General features: G+C 49.9%; 1 protein-coding gene across 1 annotated transcript in view; it reads right to left on the reverse strand.

The window, feature by feature from the left end:
• The window catches only part of DCP1B (decapping mRNA 1B), a 62805-nt gene extending 51042 nt beyond the window's left edge, over positions 1-11763 (reverse strand). The window contains exon 1 of the mRNA XM_065888234.1: positions 11628-11763. Within this exon, the coding sequence (XP_065744306.1) occupies positions 11628-11763 (136 nt within the window). The remainder of the gene's footprint in view (positions 1-11627) is intronic.
• Between the last annotated feature and the right edge of the window lie 8110 nt (positions 11764-19873).

Here is a 19873-nt window from a genome sequence, read left to right on the forward strand (position 1 = left end):
CTTCTCAATACTTAAAGTCTTTAATGATGAGATTGCTGGGTATTTGGAAAGCCTGTGGTGAGAGAATTCCTCTTTAAAACTTGGGAGAAAGGTGAAGGTTGATCACTCTGGTACATGCATAAATGGATGTACATTTTTGTTAAAATATTTCAATAAAGCTTTAAAGTTTCTTTTATATCTTTGAGCCTTGGAGTCCATAGGCAAAGTCTACCTTTAGATAATTTCAGGGAGCATAGACACACCCTAGTTGTCTCTCTAGTACTTGGTCCAATGCCTTGTGCTGAATAGAAATTTGTAAATGCCGATTCTATTGAACTCAACCACGAGTTAGTCGAATTTACTCATTAAATATCAGCTTTTTAAAAGATCTCATGACTTACAGAATACTGAGATCCAAGTTGGCATGAAAGAGCGTACAATAACAAGTCCTGATCTTTCAGAGTTTACGTTCTAAAAAAGATAGAAAAAATTGGAAAGGTTTGTTTAGTTTTCCAGGTTATAAAGAAAACAAGAAAGAAAAGGGAAAAGACCTTGAAGATTACAGATTACACTCAGAAAAAGATGATGTATAATGCTGCAATGGCTTCAGCATTGCAATGTTGTTTATCTCCTGGCCCCAGAGCTTTGTTCTCTTAAAATTCTTTTTTCCCCCCAAATTCTTAAAGATCTAACCTTCTAGGATGAAGACAGAGTTCTGCCTAATTTCTACTTGAATAATCTGCATTTGTAAAATCAGGTCATCATCACTTATCCAAATATGCTAAGTTACAGGCTGTTTATTAGTAAAAGGCCATTTTTAAAAAATTGGGGTATAGTTGTTTTACAATGTTGTGTTAGTTTCTACTGTACAGTGAAGTGGAGTTCCCTGTGCCATACAGCAGGTTCTCATTAATTATCTATTTTATACATATTAGTGTGTATATGTCAATCCCAATCTCCCAATTCATCCCACCCACCCCCTTACCCCCTTGGTGTCCATACGTTTGTTCTCTATATCTGTGTCTCTATTTCTGCCTTGCAAACTGGTTCATCCTTACCACTTTTCTAGATTCCACGTATATGCGTTAATATATGGTATTTGTTTTTCTTTCTGACTTACTTCACTCTGTATGACAGTCTCTAGGTCCATCCACGTCTCTACAAATGACCCAATTTCGTTCCTTTTTATGGGTGAGTAATATTCCATTGTATATATGTACCACATCTTCTAAAAGGCCGTTTAAAATGAGCAAATTCTTTTAAAATCCATATAACGTCAATTTTCACTGGCTTCTGCAGTGTGGTCATTCTTACCCTGTGTTTCCGGAAGCATCATCATGATACCTTGAACAAATATTGGGGTCTTTGGGTTTCATGATTATTTTATAATTGCCATAATGAGATAAAATATGTGCTAAGAGTTGGTGTTACCAAGTTGTATATCACAATTTAAAACACGTTATAGTATGATTTAAAAAATAGTGTCTGGGTCCAGGATGTTTATGCCATTGCAATGACTAAGAGAAAATTCACCACTTAAGGTAATTGTAAGAACACAGTACGTTTAAATTGTTTGGAAATAGATATAGAACTGGAAAATGTTTGGTTCTGTAGCCATGTATGGATGTTTGTATAGAAATATAAACTGACTTTTTATGGCATGATTGTCTAGAAATGTAAATACACAGTCTGCTTTATTAGTACTCTTTCCTTTACTGTGTAAAGGACCTCTAAGTTCTGCATTTGTCCAGTAGTAGAATGTATTGGAATGGAGGGGAAAGAGGCGCTTCCAGGTTGCGCCTAAGAGTTTGTGATTCTAAAATGGCTAAAACAGCCCGTGATGCCCTGCTGATGCTGCCTGTATGAATGCCCTTCATGGTGGGAATTTTATACCAAATGGTGACAGAAGTGGGTGGTTAATGCCCTCTCTCTTCCAGTGCAGGAAAACGGTTTGACGCTGTGTGTTATCAGTTGTTTTCAGTGCATGGTTTGTTTCTTTTTGAAGCAGCAGAGCACAGCAGAAAGGGCACCCCCTTGGAAAGGGAAACTAGTTAAACTTATTTTTACCTCACTTGGAACTTGGGGATCATAATATCACAACTTCACAGGGTAAATGAGATCAAATGAGGAGAAAACGTACCCAGAAAATATTTGCGTAAATGAAAAAGCTATTACTGTTATAATTATCATCATCATCATCATTATTATTATTTCTAATAGAAGCCCGGAAGGGATTCTTCTTGTCTAATTACCCAGCCAGAGCTCAAATCACCTCAGCAAAGTTCTGCGTAGGCGACAAGGAGCACATTAAATCCCGAGGCGGTTCATTCCCTATGTTTTTATGTGGTGGAGGATGTGAACATATTTATTTATGCTTATTTATGCATATTCAAGACATATTTATCAGGAACTCCACAATTAGAGGAAGAAATGATGTAGGAAATATATAGGTCGATGTTCCATGAGATTGCAAAGTGGTTAAGACGTGAAACAATCATCAGGGAGACTTGGAACAGAATGAGAAGGGGCAGATGTGGGGAGAGAAGAGGCCTGATGGGTGGGGACAGGAGGTAGCCTGGAGAAAGGCTTAGAACGTCTCCAGTCTGGGCCCGGCAGCTGCCTGGACTGAACCTCTGCTCACCTGACCCAGAAAGGGCCCAGATCTCTTCAGAGCTCTTCAGAGCGGGGACCATTCTTGCATGTTCTCTTCTGATCCCTGTTTGCCTCTCTCTGCCAGTCTCATAAAATCTAGTCTTTCCAGGCTCATTGTCAGGGGTCAGGTGAAGGCTTCGTGGGCCTGCAGGGCGTCTACAGTAACATCTTTTCAGTTGCTGCCCGGAGCGCGCTACAAAGAGGAAGGGCCTTTGATTCCCCACGAAGACATATAGGCTTAAAAGGCAAAGACCGGACTGTGGTAACTGATGCGCGTGGGCCCAGCCCGGGTCACTCAAGACAGCAGGATGTGGAAGGGAAGGTCGGAGGCAGAAGACCGCTCTCCCTGCTTCACGACTGTGCCACGGAGGGGGACAGTGGGAGCCGTGCAGAGACCAGCTGCCAGCTCTCTGGAAACACAGGCAGCTCTGTGTCCCATAGTGAGGTAGCTGCTACTTAACGGGGCCGACTTCTCATGAAGGAGCCTTGTCCTGGGGCAGAGTGGCTTGTGCGGTTGTCAGTGGGTCGTCCGCTGGACTCTGAACTGCTGTCAGGTGAAGTGGGCGTGTGTGGTCCTGGCGTGTTCATCGCAGTGGCGCTAAGTCATCTAGGGATGGCCTGAAGGCCATCTGATTCCAGCAGAGTCCACAGTTCTGGGCAAGTCACCTCACTTCTGTGGAATATAGGGACTGAGTTGGAAGGATGCTTCCCAGCTCCAGGTTCTGCGCTGCTCTATTGGACCACTCTGTCCATGTGAGACGCAGCCATCTTAACAAACACGGAGCTAAGCCTGGAAACAGTAATGAATAATCTATTTAATACGTCTTGAAATTAGGTCAAGGGAGCAGCCCGTTAAGGACTTTGAAATGTTATATCAAAGCTGAGGGCTGAATGCTTTAGCCAAGAAAGAGAAAGAGTTTTCTTCTTTCGTTGGTTGGTTCTTGTTCTCAGAGGAAAGCAGTCGTGTTGGGAGAATGGAATGTTTATCCTCGCCCTCCTTCACATGGCCTCCTGCCAGAGTGATTGGCCCTCGCTGCAGATTTTTTTTTTTTTTTTTTGGCTGCATTGGGTCTTCGTTGCTGTGCACGGGCTTTCTCTAGTTGCGGCGAGCAGGGGTCTACTCTTCGTTGCGGTGCGCGGGCTTCTCATTGCGGTGGCTTCTCTTATCGTGGAGCACAGGCTCTAGGCACGTGGGCTTCAGTAGTTGCAGCACACGGGCTCAGTAGTTGTGGCTCGCAGGCTTAGTTGCTCCGCGGCATGTGGAGTCTTCCTGGACCAGGGCTCGAACCCGTGTCCCCTGCACTGACAGGCGGATCCCTAACCACTGTGCCACCAGGGAAGCCCCTCGCTGCAGATTTTTAATCTAGGTGAAATGCAGATTTCAACCTATCTGTGATGACGTCCATGGATGTCTATAAGAGGCGGTCTGGAAAAAGTGTCAGGGACCCCCGGGTGGAATGCGTTTAAAGAATTTTCTAATTACTTGCTGTTGTTACAACCGACCGTGTCAGCTCTTCACTTTGTGATTGACTTTTCTCTTTCTAAACTGACGTATGAAGCCCCAGAGGAAAATGAACTGTACGATACCGTGTTGAACTACACTTACGTCCTAGGTGAGAGGCTTTGGAAAGACACTTGGCTTGGTCAGGAGCTGGGACCCTGGGAGGGGCTGGAGGCCGGAGTGGGGGACAGAACCTGTCGCTGTGGTGTCTCGTCCTGCAGGTCTGGCATAAATAGTCTCTGCTGAGCCCACAGACTGCAGCCCCCAGCCCAAGTCTGGCCCTCTGCCTGGTTTGTAAATAAAGTTTCATTGGGGCACAGCCACGCCCACCTCATTGTCCGTGGCACTTTCACCTGGCAACAGTGGAGGTGATGAAACCAGACGGCCTGGGCTTCCATATGGGAAATGGTTGCTCTCTGCTCCTTGACAAGGTTTGCTGATCCCTGATCTACGTTATTTAACAAATCAGTGAGTAACTTGCGTCAGGGACCCTCTACACGCCAGTGGACACCTGTCTGTGTCCGTCATAAGCACATGATGGATTGGAAAGGGGACGAAGATGAAACGTCACTACTGTGCTCAAGGAGTTGTAATCTGGTCGAGGAGACGAAGACTGGCATATGTGAAAAGATGGGGACAATAAAAGGTGACATATAATCAAGGGTTAAGTTGTGACGTATAGACAAGCACTAGGGTTTGCAGAAACGGAGGGAGGGTCGGTGAGAGCCCCAGTAGCTGGAGACAGCGACGTTGAATGGAATAAAGTCCCAGGACACACGAGAGCTGGGATGCCCCTTGGGATGCACAATGATTGTTTGACCTCTGTTCCTACTCATGTCATTTAAGTCACTGATAGTTTTGGCCTGCTGTTCAGGGGATCCCTTAATGACCAGAAATATTTCTGAGTAACTTTAGCTGACTGATTTTCCCAGGACTTGGGATTCCTTCCATCTCCCTAAACTGCAGAGAATTTAATCTAGTCACGGTGGCATGGTGTCATTCTTTTTTGGAGACGATATAGTGTAATGAGCTTGGGGTCAGAGGCCTGGATCTGAATCCCCTCTGCACTGTGGAGCCTTGGGGGCTCTGGAACACTCTGGGTCTCAGGTTCTTCATTTGAAAAGCAGGGACAAGGATAACGTCTGCCTGTCTGCGTGGATAACAAAGTCATGTGAAGGGCTCAGACGCTACAAGCCAGGGCTGTGTGGCTGGTCAGCCACTGACCGGTGCCCAGCGTAACAGCAGGGTTTGTGTCTTGTTCCAGGGAGCCATCCTCACCTCCAGAACAAAAATTAGTTCTTTATTGTTTATGAAGACAGTTTGTGTAGAGCACAAAACACTCTACCGCCAAATGCAGCACGGCTGCTGCCTGCTGTTTACTAATGGCCCCGAGTCTTAATTTTCACCTAACGGCCACTGCCAGGCCACCAGCTATTTCTGTGGTGTCTTGGGGATCTTGGAGCGGGGCCTCGGGTCTACACCTGCAGGAATTGCGGGTGTTCCTGGGGACTGTACCCACTCCCTCTGGAGGTCAGGCAGGTTGGCGGTGGGACGGCCTTGCTGATGGGGAGACGCTTTCCTATGCGCTCACCCATTTCAGCGGTTGTGGGTGAATCGAAACCAGACCAGTTTTCCCGGTTTGCAATAAGGAGGTAGTGACACATTTTTTTGACTGTCGTGAGTATTGCTGAACGAGCTCTTTGGAACACTCTGTGTGTTGATGTCATCGTAGAACACGAGGCTTTAAACCGGGTCTGAGTGTCCAGGGTGGGCTCTGCTTCCCCTGTGGACAAAGCCTGACGACAGCCTTGCTTGTTTCCCTGGAGGTCATTCGAAGATGAAAGCTCAGGGTGTTTTCTACGTTTCCTGTTGGTGATAAATGGCTTCTCCAGCGCTCGACCTTCTCTGCTGACGTGCAGACTTGGGGAGCCCGCTCACGGCGTGACGACGCAGGGGCTGCCTCTGAGGCCTGTAGTATTAATATATTTAAAAAAAATTTTTTTAATTGGAATATAGTTGATTTACCATGCTGTGTTAGTTTCAGCTGTACAGCAAAGTGATTCAGTTATACGTATCTATCTATTCTTTTTCAGATTCTCTTCCGTTATACGTTATTACAAGGTATTGAATATAGTTCCCTGTGCTATATAGTAGGTCCTTGCTGTTTATCTATTCTAAGTACATTTTTTAAGAACTGCAAACACTGAAGTGGCTTCTCTTATCGTGGAGCACGGGCTCTAGGCACGCGGGCTTCAGTAGTTGTGGCATGTGGGCTCAGTAGTTGTGGCTTGAGGGCTCTAGAGCGCAGGCTCAGTAGTTGTGGCGCACGGGCTTAGTTGCTCCGCGGCATGTGGGATCTTCCTGGACCAGGGCTTGAACCCGTGTCCCCTGCATTGGCAAGTAGATTCTTAACCACTGCGCCACCACGGAAGTCCCCTCCTTATTCTTTCTAAGGAGCTTTTACGTCCTTCCCTGCATCTCACAAAGAAAGCCATGGTGGTCGCCCATCCCAGCCCCAACTTTCCTTTAGTGGGGGCTGAAAAGTCCAGGAGTAGCTGGCTGGCTGTCCACGTATGGAGATTCCAGAAGCCCCCTTTTTGCCTGGGCTTGATGTTGGGGGTGGAGGAGAGGCAGGGGTAATTCCTAGGTATTACAGTTAGAATCATCACCCAGAAAAGTGGTTTCAGCCACCTCTTTGTATGAAGAAGCAGAGCTGGAGGGTTGAGGTCACCCCGGTCAGAGGAGGGAGAGCCTAGGCAGATCCTCCAGCCCGGCGCCTCAGGATTGCTGGAGGGCATTTAAACAGGACTAGCCGCGGCCTGGGCCCAGCCAGACTCCTGCACGCAGCCGTGAGCTCGGGCCTGGGAGTGTCCTCAAAGTGGTTCTCACTGCAGCCTCTGCACCAAGGCCGAGCCCCCTTGGGTTCGAATGTGGCTCAGCCGGGGTGGGAACTTGGGCAATTTGCGTATCCCGTATGGACCTCAGCTTCCTGCCCTGTGAAGTGAGGTTATTAATGATACCGACTCTGTAAGAGTGTTGTGGAGAATCAGACAAAAAAATACAAGCACCTGAAACGTATCAAGTACTTAATAAAAATAAACGACTGAGGTGTTATTTGTTAATAGCAGAACAGGATAAGACATCAGGCCTCCTGATTTCCGGGCAGTGCCCCTTCCAGCATGGTCACTTATCAAGGCCTATGGTGATGAATTCGGTGTAAAATGGGTGCTTTGTCCTTTAAAATGACATCAGTGGCCTTGTTCCTGATCCCTTATTTTCAAGGCCTCTTAGGCTTCACTCTATTTCAGTGTTTCCTGCTTGATATAATTCCTTTGCTTATCTGCTCATTCATTTGTTCTTTGAGTTGACAGACATCTGTTGGGTGTCTATTAGGTGCCAAGTACGACCTAAATATCATCAATATAACAAAAAAATTAAATATAGACCCTGCCTTCCAGGACCTTAAAGTTTAACGGAGGAGAGCCACTAAAACAAATGATTGTACCATGTACTTATTATGACAATAGGTTTGTAAAAAAAAAAAAGTTCTAAGAACAGTTTCTAGTTCTCCAGGCAATCTGGGAGATCAAAAAGTTATTTCAGTTTTGCTGTTAACTAAGGTGTCCTACTCTGGCTTTACCCTATGACGTTCTGATTTCATTGAGATGGGACGTGACCCGAGCGTGGAGATGTTTCAAGCTCCCGGGTGATTATAAGGTGCATCAAAGTGTGGGACCCACTGACGTATTATAGAAGCTTCCTGCTCATTAAGGTTAGAACTTGGGAAAGACAGACTGGAGCCGGCGTCCGGCTTCGCCTTTGGGATTTGACAATGGGGTGCACTTGAAGGATTTTAAAGGAGAAGAGACGCGGTAGTTTCGGAAAGAGTATTCTGTCTGCAATGTGGGAATGGGTAGGGCCAGAGACAGAGTAATCTGTCAGGAGAAGGGATGGTCCCGAGTCCTGAACAGGATGGGTGGTGCGACCCTGATGCTCAGTACCGGCGGAAACCCAGGCACATGGTGGTGGGCGGCTCGGAGAAAAGGAGGCTCGGCAACTGAGATGTTTGCTTCTGCTGGTTTTCGGCCTTGAGATTTAATTACTGCCTTCTCCGTAAATATCTAAGGAATTCTGCTGATACTCACGAGGTCGGTCTTTAAATGAGGGTGGCTCGTTCAAGAGCTCTCCAGCATGTATGGATTTCAGAATGATACAGAGATGAATTACCACCCTTACAAAAATAAGAGGACATGGTCAGATTTTGTAATTACTTGGTTAATTTTGGCAAAGCGGATCATTACGGTCCCAAATAGACTTTCAGAGGGAGGGCAGAGAAGGGGTGGCGTGGCTGCTTACGTGGATCCAATTACCTGGATAATGGCCAGATATCCACTTAACGTTGTGATGTGGAGATGGATGTTTCTGGGGTTTTTCCGCCTTGCCTAATGCTTCTAGTCATCAAACATAATTTTACTGTTGTTAGGTCTGTGGAGCTGACGTGAGTCTGGTGGCGAGACGGTAGGATTCATTCGCCTTGAGCTCCATCAAATTCAGTTGTCAGTCGAGTCCTGATGCCGACCCATTCCGGGGGTGAAAGAGGCTCTTCGGACGAGCCTGGCAGGAGCTCCCGTCTCGGCCGGAAGGCTCGGCACAGCTTAGACAAACCATCGGTCACCTTCCAAACGGATACAGCACAGCATTCACGTCCCACCAAGAGTGAGGTTCTGAGTACTTTTCACAGCCCTTTAACGTGTAAAGACCATTCTGGGCTCGAGGGTCTGCAAAACCAAGCCACCGGCCAGTCTGCAGACGCCTGCCCTAAACAATTAACAAAACAACACATCAAGGGCACATGGGTAGCATTTGCTGATTTCCCTGCTGTAAATACTCTCGCTGTGACTTGATTTCAAATAGGGACACGAGCCTGGCCGTACGTGGGGTGCGGGGAGACCAGGGGTCCAGCGTGGGGAGGTGTTTCCACCACACAGACACCATGGGCTAAACAGAGAACAGAGATGACGGTAAAACGCAGTAAATCGGGTTAGAAGTGATGAGCTTTTCAGTATTTCTTCCCTGAGTTTTTAATGTAATCTGTTTCATCGCAAGCTTACAGAATTCAATTTTTATACTCTTGTTTTTTTAATTAATTAATTTGGCTGCGTCAGGTCTTAGCTGTAGCACGCAGGATCCTCCTTGCGGTGTGTGGGCTCCAGAGCACACAGGCTTATTTGCCCCGTGGCGTGTGGGATCTTAGTTCCCTGACCAGGGATCGAATCTGCGCCCCCTGCATTGGCAGGCGGATTCTTAACCACTGAGCCACCAGGGAAGCTCCCAGAATTCGATTTTAATGCTGGCTCTACTTGACAATCGGTTCACACAATTTCTGAAAATTTAACAATCTCCTCTCAGAGCTGGTTCAAGTCAGCCCCCGCACACCTTTTCTAGGAAAAGGGAAGTCACAGTGTGGAGAGGCATTTGGGGATTAAAGCGAAGGGACCACAAACCATGACGTTCGAGGCCGTGGACAAACAGCCACGCCGTCAGCTGGGATGGAGGCAGGCCTGGCGTTGCACAGACAGTGGTGCTGTTGCGGAGGGAATTCGGGCCGTCTGTCTTAACAAGCGTGACTCGACTAATTTGGGAAGAAAACTCAGTTCAGCTTGACCCATACCTGGCAGGGACAGAGAACTTGACTTAAGATGTGGCAAATCTGATTTTAAACACACTGTGCTCGAATGTCCATGTGAGTAGAAGTACCAGGTAAGACAGAGGCAGAGCCTTCCCCTAACCATCACGCTGGGGTTTCTGTCCTAACCTAGCTCTCTTACCAACACGCAAGCAGTGGTCCCAAGTCCCTCATTTTAAGAAACGCTTAGCCCTCCCTTGAACGTTGCCTAAGGGGGGAGTAAAATCTATCCCCCTCCACTGAGGGATGTGATTCCTGATTACTGAAGGGGCAAAAGTAGAGGCTAGACTGTGGGTCCCTGGGTCATTATTTGGGCTTCAAATTGTGTGAGTAAATGGAGTGGGTGGAGGGTTGGCTAGGAAGGAAGGAGGAAGGGGAGATGCCGAGGCTGAGATGCTTGAGGATGGTGGTGGAGCGGGGTGACCTCTAGGTGACGCGTTCTTTGTGCGACGGGACCCGTTAACCAGAGCGCTGATTGATTTGCTCACAGATTTTTTCCTTTTTAGTGCGAGTGGTTGAATGGGAGAGAAGGGAAGGAGGAAGGGCTGATTTGGTGGAAGGCCATGGAGGGAATAAAATAAGACATTGTGACTGCAGAATAGAAACACTGAAACCCCGTGAATCCACAGCACCTTGGGAATGGAAGGGAACTTGAACGCCATCTACCTAATACATACATTTGCTCTGCATCTTGACAAGGTGCTTGTTCAGCCTCCTTGGATGCCCTTGGAGACGGAGGACTCATTACACCATCTCAGCAGATGGTGTATTAGAAAGTTTTCCTCGTATAAAATCCAAATTTGCCTACTGGGATCTGACTTCTCGGGCCCACACCCAAGCCTTTCACAGAGTAGTTCCAAGGCTAAGTACAGAGACAGCCACACACTGACTGCTTTTCCCCAGTAGTGAAGTTATTCCTGGACATGAGCTCACAAATGCTCCCTGATCACTGATTATCACCCAGTCATCCTTAATCAGCTGGCTTCCACCAGATAGCAACAATAATAGCTGATAATGGTTGGGTGCTTACCACAGGCCAGGAGCTTTGTATGTGTCATTTCCTGTGTCGTCACTTCTGTCCTACAGCTGGGGAAGCTGAGGCTCAGGGTTCACATAACGTGCTCAGGGTCACCCAGGTTATAGATGGAGGAGTTGGGCTTTGCATGCAGGTGGCTTGGATCCAGAGCTAGAGAACCTAACAAATAACCCACTCTACCTGGTAAGGAAGAGACCGTTACAGAAGGAAGGTAGGGTCCACCTGGGGCTGGCTTCGAGGACGTGTAACTTGTACAGTCCCCCACCTAGAAGGGCTCCGAGCTTGGTTTAATGCTCTGCCGTCCCCGTCTTGAAATTCTTTATACATTTTGAACAGGGAGCCCTGCATTTTCATTTTGCATGGAGCCCTGATTAATTGGTTCTGGGTCTAGCATGGAAAACAAACGATCCAGCTGACGAATGAGCCGTGTATTTTGGGGGCGGGTGCGTGCAGTGCTCTGTGCGTCTGACAGTCAGTGTGTTCTGGGGTAACCTGTAGAAGCTGCTCCCGTCAGGGGCTCCCAATCTCACCACCCGGAAAGCCCAGTGGGGAGCCGGCGGCCAGGGTGGGGCTTTGGGGCCAGCTCCTTCCTTGTTTCTTCGATATCATGCTTGGGGCATGTGCTGTGTTCCAGCAGGGACATTTTCCATTCCGGGGTTTTGTTACTTTCTACTCCTTTGACACTGTGTGTTCAGCCACATGACATTTATGGGCACATTATAGCAGTTGACAGGGACGGCAAGCCTCCAGGGCTTCCCCAGAGGAATCTGTACCTGCTGAGCGAGAGCTTCCTTGGGAGTCGACGGCGCCTTCCTGGCTGGGCCTGTGGCGGGTGCCAGGGGTGCGGGCCAGGGCGCGAGGCTCCCCGAGACCCTCCCGGGAAAAGCAGCTGGGAGAGGTCATGGCCATGCTCCCCTGTGTCTGCTTCCAGTTGTCTTAGGAAATCCAGTTGAACAAATGTGTGCCTCTCTGAGTACATGTGGCTCAGGCCAGGGCTACCAGGTCAGAAAAAGGCCAGGTGACGTGTAATGACACGCACCCACCAACAGCTTCTCTGGGACATCATTGCCTGAATGACATTTCCCTGCCTGTGAGATGGTGGATTCCTTCCGAGTGGCGGGAGGTGTCTTGGAAAGAACACTGGGCTGAGAATCAGAAAAGCTGGGCTCCTGGCAGCTTGATCTTCCCCCAGTTTAGAGAGGGATTGAAGTAGGCGACTTTCAAGCCCTCACTTCGAATCCAGCTCAGAGGTTTTACGAGGCATCATATTTGGGGAGTGGACAGACTTTGATTGAGCCTTCTCTTGGCCCAAACTGCACAGGTGTCCATGCACGGAGAGGTGTTTTCATGGGTCCTTACTGCACCTTGAGGGCCGAATCCCAGTGCTGAGAAGCCTGCCCAGGCAAGCGGGGGCGAGTTAGGAGAAGGTTCCAGGAGGGCTCGCTTTCCTGACTTCCCACTTAGGGCCCGGGGCTGGGCTCTGTCAGCGGGGACCCACCTGGGGGTCTCCTGGGGTCAGGCCCCCAGCCCTCTTCTCCCCTGCTGCCCCTCTGCCCCTGAACTGTTGTGTTCGCCGTGTGACCCCAGACGGCTCTCGACCGTGTTCGCGGTCCGGGCGACAGGACGGAGGAGGGGAGCTGGAAGCCCCCGTCCCTCTCAGCCCCACAACCAGCACGTGGTCCTCAGGAAGAGGGGAAACTTATCCTCACTCCGGGCAGTGCTGCGGGGTGTGAGCCAATGCACACTGGGGACGAGCCGCAGCTGCTGACATGGGTCGTCATGTCAGGATGTGATTCGTATGAACAAAAGGTCTGCTGGGAGCATGCGCGTTCCTAACCGGTCAGGAGACCTCTGTGTACTTGAGCGTGTGAACTTCCTCGCAATGAAGTGGGAAGACCGAGGCGGGTCACAGCCCCGACTGCCCGTCCCTCCTCTGAGCCCGTGTGGCTGTGGCGTGACTCTGAGCTGGCCAGTGTGGGCCTCTCCGGACACCCCGCAGGGTCTCATTTGGACGGTGCTGGGATGTCAGCGTCTTTCTTTACAATGTGTCTGACCAGGCCTTAAAGTGTGGTCCCTCGCCACAGGTTTCAGACTATTTTCTTATGAAGGATTATTTATTGTTTTATTTTTTACCTGTGGCTGGAATTGAATTTCGGATGGTCTCTCGGTGTGCCACCTGGAGGGGCCCTAATCCATATTCCCTCTTGATTCGGTCATGAATGGTCTCAATATGTAACTCTCCCATATCACAAAGGATAGTCTGGTTAAAAGAGGAAGAGGGCTTCCCCGGTGGCGCAGTGGTTGAGAGTCCGCCTGCCGATGCAGGGGACACGGGTTCGTGCCCTGGTCCAGGAAGATCCCACATGCCGCAGAGCGGCTGGGCCCGTGAGCCATGGCCACTGAGCCTGCGCGTCCGGAGCCTGTGCTCCGCAACGGGAGAGGCCACAGCAGTGAGAGGCCCGCGTAATGCAAAAAAAAAAAAAGGAAGAAAACAAAACAAAGATCAAGGAAAAACGTATGTGTATCAGAAAATACTAATACAGATATGATATCAATATATTTTATTTTTCGTTACTTACAAACTGAGGTTCTTCTGTAACGTTTTTGGCTCCTACATCAAAACACTGTTTTTAACTTTTCTGACTGGAATCAATTAAAAGTGAAAAAAAGGACTACTTGTGACATTTGGGGGCGGGCACAGGACACATTCTGGGAGAACGCCATCAAAATGTGTTCCCTGCTACGTTTTAAAAGAAAAACTAAAACTGCAAAGTGATTCTTTTCCTTCAGATTTTATGGGTTAAAAAAAAAAAAAGTGGAGGAATAGCTTTCTAGTGCCTTCTTGCCATTCCCCAGAGAGAGGTACTGTGATGTTTGAGTAAATTCAAACTGCGGTTTTTTGTTTGTTTACTGCCGTCAGGCCAGCAGTCTGGAAAATGATGCTGGGGGCTGGCGGCGAAGGAAAGGACAGTGTTTCCCGTATAATCTCTCTTCCGGCTCGAGACCAGCCCGAGAGAAATGCTCTGCCTGCTGGGCGGTACACGCCACCCAAATGGCAGAGCGAGGGGCTGGGGAGACATTCGTCTTTTCCCTTTTGCCCGGTGTTGCCCAAACCACATAATTGTTTTTAAGTTACTTGGTTCAGTTGCTCCATCGCCTCTGAAGGAGATCTATTTGTCTCCTCTGCATCTCTCTCCTGTGTTTCCCGTATTTGTTAAGCGCCTCGGCTTTAATGCCTGAATTCTTCACAGCCTATCTGCGGATCCCCTCAGCTCCCAGATACTCAAAAGAAATGATCTTTATGTTACGGCCACTATTAATATATTCCTGTTTGTCTTGGCCTCTGAGTTACGGGTTGCCGTCTGCCTTGAACACTGCAGCACTGCAGCAAACTTGAACTTCTAAAATGCCTGAGGAGCGAGCTGGGAGGATGGTGCTGACCCGAGCACAGACGTTTGAGACAGAGGTTTCCTTCCCTGGGGGCCTGTGTCGGTCGATCTTTCCAGGACGAGCACGAGAGACTCATATTCTCCCTGACGTTTCTTGCCCAGTTATTCACTGACCATTTTTAATGACAGGGACCCAGCAAGATAACAGCATCAGGTTATGAAGTGAGGCTACCGTGGTCGATGGAAAACCCTAATAGATCATCCAGCTTCATCATTTCAGGGCTCTTTAGAGAAAACATACATGTTCAGAATCGGGTCGCTTGTCTCCTGAGAGGGCTTTGCTGGGCAGGTGGCCTTCAGAAGTTAGTTTAGAGGGATTCTTCCCTGACACCTTCGCCAACTCAGCACAAGGCCACCGAGACAAAGGAGCATCTTTGAGCAAAGGGACTAGAACGTTCTAAGTTTTCCCTCGGTGTTAAAGGATGTTAGGCATCAAGCAGCACTTGAAATTAAGGCGTTCGGGTTTCAGTTTCAAAAGGACTGTATGAGTGTCTGTTCAAGCGGTTTCCAAACTGTGTTCCCCAGAGTCACAGGGGTTCCAGGGAACTGCTTGGGCCGTGGAGAGAGGTTTTGCATCCCCCCTCCTCCGCCTGAGCCAGAACTGCTCCATGCTTTCATCTGTTGTATAGATTGGGCTTCTGAGTCAAGCTTAATTTTAAGAATGTTACAATAGCCATGACATGGAGACAACCTAAATGTCCATCGACAGATGAATGGATAAAGAAGGTGGGATGCATGTATACAACGAAATATTACTCAGCCATAGAAAAGACTGAAATAAGGCCATTTGCAGCAACATGGATGGACCTAGAGATTATCATACTAAGTGAAGTAAGTCAGACAAAGACAGACATCATATGAAATCACTTACATGTGGAATCTGAAAAAAATGATACAAATGAATATGTCTACCAAACAGAAACAGACTCACAGACGTAGAGGACAGACTTGTGGTTGCCAAGGGGAGGCGGGTAGGGGAAGGCTGGATTGGGAGTCTGGGATGAGCAGATGCAAACGATTATATAGAGAGTGGATAAACAACAAGGCCCTACTGTAGAGCACGGGGAACTATATTCAATACCCGGTGATAAAACATCCTGGAGAAGAGTACGGAAAAGAATGGATATGTATGTATAACCGAGTCACTTTGCTGTACAGTAGAAACTAACACAACATTGTAAATCAACTCTACTCATACATAAAATAATAAATATATAATATAATAAAATAAAATAGTATAATAATACAATAATAAAATAAAATTTTTTTTAAAGAATGAATTCTGCTACTTAAATAGTTGGAAAACCATTATCTAGTCCAACTTCTCGTTTTTACAGAAGAGGATACCAAGGGCCAGCGAGGTTTTATGATCTGCCCAGAGTCACAATACCAATGACCAAGATGGATCCAGAACGCTGACCTCTTGTCTATCAGTCCAGCACCCTTAACTTTTCCCAATGACCATTGGATCCCTCCGTGTGGCCAGGACCAGCACAGGCCTATATCAGCGCCAACCTTAGAACTAAAACAGAACCTAAAAGAAAGTGGATGCCGTCTGTGGAAAGGCTGAGGAGCTCAGAGGCGAGAGGCGCAGGGTCTGCACTTGGCCGGCGTGGGCTCCAGCCTCTGGTCCACCTCAGCAGCTGTGTGGCCTTGTGTGAGCCCCGCCGCCTTCCCAGCGCTCTGCGTCCCCATCCGTGAAGGGGTTGTTACGATGGTGAAATAAATCAAGGCAAACACGAGCACTGCCAACAGCGTGGCAGGAGGTAAGCACCCAGTGAGCAGTAGCTTTTGATTAAAAGTTTGTACGTCAGGCCTCTTGAACCCCAGCTTCCTGTAACTCGCCCTCGGACGCGCTGTCGCCTTCGATCCTATGGCGTTTGGGGCTGAGCAGGAAGGAGCACACTCGCGGTGTGTTCCCGTGTGTCTTCAGAGCCGTCATCATGTGGCGGGAGGGGCAGGATCCCCGGCTGTTGTCTTTCGCTATGGAACTGAGGCCCCGAGATTGGAAATGACTTGCTCAGTTTTAGGGAGTTTTCCAAACACAGGGCAGGAAAGAGAGACGCGAAACACTGTGCTGTGGGGCAGTCTATCCGGAGACCACTTCTTGTTCACTGGACTGTATGTTCGAGTTGCATTTAAAACATTCCATTGCTTTATTGAGGTGAAATTCACTGAATAGAAAATTAGACAGTTTGCAGTGTCCAATTCAGTGGCATTAAGGACATTCACGATGTGTGGCCGCCACTTCTCTCTAGACCCAAGGTCCTCTCGTCCCTCCCAGAGGGACCGCTGTGCCTTTAGCAGCCACTCTCCAGCCCCCTATGCCCCAGCCCCTGTCATCCACTAAACTGCCTTCTGTCTCTGTAGATCTACGTATTCTGGAGTTTTCATACCAGTGGAATCATGCAGTGTATGGACTTCTGTATCCAGCTTGTTCACTAAGCATGACGTTTGCAGGTTCATCCAACTGTAGCTCGGAGCCGCACCTCACTCCTTTTCATGCTCTTTATGTTGCCTCTTGGTGAACGGATTCCATCCTTCCCCCACCCGCCGTCTCCCTTCACCCCGTGAAGAGGGGCGAGCTGACCACCACACAGCCTTCTGTTGACCGTTTCTCCCTCCTTCCACTCCAGTCGTGATGAGGGGCCCCACTGCGGCTCCATTTCTTACTACAAACCTGTCCACATCTCTCGGGGCAGGAGACCACGGACAGAAGGAGGCCCTGCCTGCTGCTCAGACCGTGCGGGCGTCCAGGTGTTTGTGAACCGACCGCTACGGCAGGAAGAAGGGAGGGGACAGTTCGGCCCCTGGATGGTCCCTGGGTTTTGTACAGACCCACCGGGAAGCGGAGAGTCTCACTTGTGTCAACAGCACCCCACGCCCGGCCTGGAAGGGGAGCCTTACTGGGTCCCGGCAACAGCGGCACAAAGCAGATTATGGGGTCCTGAGTCGGCCCTTCGCTGGGGTCATCTGTTTGCTAGTGGGCAAGTTCCTGGGCTGTGAGGACGTCCGTACTGCAGAGGAGAGATTAAAAAGATAACACCCGGGCTTCCCTGGTGGCGCAGTGGTTGAGAGTCCGCCTGCCGATGCAGGGGACGCGGGTTCGTGCCCCGGTCTGGGAGGATCCCGCATGCCGTGGGGCGGCTGGGCCCGTGAGCCATGGCCGCTGAGCCTGCGCGTCCGGAGCCTGTCCTCCGCGACGGGAGAGGCCACAGCAGTGAGAGGCCCGCGTAACGCATAAAAAAAAAAAAAAAAAAAAAAAAATAACACCCACGTACTCACCAGGCCCAATAATCCCTATTTTGTTTTGTTTTTTGTTTTTGTTGTTTTTGTTCTTTCCGGTACGCGGGCCTCTCACTGCTGTGGCCTCTCCCGTTGCGGAGCACAGGCTCTGGACGCGCAGGCCCAGCGGCCACAGCTCACGGGCCCAGCCGCTCCGCGGCACGTGGGATCTTCCCGGACCGGGGCACAAACCCGCGTCCCCTGCATCGGCAGGCGGACTCTCAACCGCTGCGCCACCAGGGAAGCCCCAATAATCCCTATTTTAAGCTAGGATCTAATGCTGAGGAATCTCTGGCATCATCCCTTGGAATCAATTACAGTCAATTTCTTCACATTTTACATCAGTTAAAGGAACATTGTCAAGATAAAACCTTGCCCAACACAGATTATTTTTTGGGGGGAGGGGGGTTTAATTTCCTTACTCTCGCAAACCAAGAACTTCATAGGTTATTTTGCCAAAAACGTATTTTTGGAGCGGATTTTACGGGTTCGGTCTTTATTTGGGCGGTGATCCCCGCCGGGTGGCTGTACTGTGCTGGCCGCCCCCAGGGGTTGCATTTTGTCTGCATACACGCAGGGGCCTGAGTCCTGGCTCCTGAGGTGCTTGTGAAGCTGTGTCTGTCTGTTGACGGGGTTATTTGTGCTCATCTTTCCAGAGCCCAGGCACGGGCCACAGCAGGGCAGAGCCATCTGCACGGGGCCAGGGCAGACAGCCGGGGGTCTGACAGGAGCGGGGCTCCAGCGGGCGTGAGGCCACGGTGCACGGGGCTGGCGCTGTGGACAGGCAGTGCTGGACGTCCAGGCGGCATGAGCTTGAATGAGAGTAGCCGAGGCAGAAAGGATCGGACATGGACTTTTGTACCAGACGGGAGGTCGGTAGCAGCTGGACCACCAGCGAGAGGACAGCAGGATGGGGACACTCCCCGTGACACGAGGTCCAAAGGCAGAGGTGAGCTTTGTGCTTACACCTTCCCTTTTGGTCCCTGTGTCAGGCAAGGACCTACAGGTGTGTGTTGGCTGCCGGAAGGCAAGCCAGGTCCCACAGTGCATCTCAGCCCTGATTGAGGATAGAGTGGCTTAGACCTTTCAGAGGTCACCTAACGTGAGTTGCCAGCCGCAGACTTGGTTCTGTTGTCACACAGGCATCTGGAGCCCCGCTGCTTACCTGCCTGTGGTGACCTTGGTCCTCCCCACCAGGCAGATCCTCTCGTCATCCTCAAAACTGGAATATCCAAAGGGTCAGACACCCTCACTCCCCTAGGGATCCAGCCTGGATCCTGTCTTTCTCATCAGTGTGGTCTCAGCGTAGGAAGCTCAAGGGCTTCTCCCCTTCCCTGAGCATCCTGCCATCCCGGTGGGTTTGGGCTGCTCCCTGCGGCCCGGTGTGCGTCCTCCAGGCTCAGCCACACGGAAGTCAGTGCTTCCCTGTCTCTTCCTCGCTTCCTGGCTCCACGTCAGGGCCTGAAGAAAGTTCTGTTTTTATTTCCACCCTTATTTCCTCTGGAAGTGAAGTTGGAAAGTTGGTCTGCTTGGGTCCCTGTCTCTTCTCCTCTCCTGCTTCCCCCTTATTCTACAGCAAAGGTTCTGGGGTGACTTAAAACCCCAAAGCCAGGCTGTGCTCCCTGCTGGCTGAGTGGGCACCTCCGGGCCGGGTCCCAGGTATGTGTTTAAGCTCCGCCCGCACACAGGCCCGGTCGGGACCACCCTGGTGAAACTCACCGGCAATGGGCCAGCCTGGGCTGAGCCGGTCTCCTGCCCTCCCTTCCTGGTTGGGGTCACCGGGACAGGCTCCAGTGCAGAGTCAGTGACAGAGTCAGCTCCGTACTAGAGGCTGCATGGCGGTGAGGAGACCGTGACCACTGGAGTGTGACTCTGCCCCTCCCTGTGCCCCATTTCCACATCCGCAGGTGAGGAAGGTGACAGGGGTCCGTCGAGGGATTGTGAGAAAGATTTAAGGGAGAAGCTGCCCGCGGCAGGGTGGCTGAGGCTTGGTACCTGTTACAGGATGCTTTGTTTGCACACAGCCTCCTTGCTGGAATAAACTCCAGCTGGTTTCTCTTCTGTCTTAGCGTCCGTTTCCCCATGAAGGTGCCCGCTGACCTTCTGCCCTCTCCCATGTGTCGTGGGCTCCGGGGCACGCGGAGGGTGATTCCGAGGGGGACGGCCTGCGGTCAGTCTGACCGTGAGTGTGTCACCCTCAGGTTTGCGCTTTCTCTATCCTGAGACAGATGTTTGCTCCTTCCGCATGTGTGCTGGCGGGTAGGAAGGGGGTGGCCCACGCTCCC

The sequence above is a fragment of the Phocoena phocoena genome, chromosome 11, assembly GCF_963924675.1.
Source record: "Phocoena phocoena chromosome 11, mPhoPho1.1, whole genome shotgun sequence".
Lineage (NCBI taxonomy): Eukaryota > Metazoa > Chordata > Mammalia > Artiodactyla > Phocoenidae > Phocoena > Phocoena phocoena.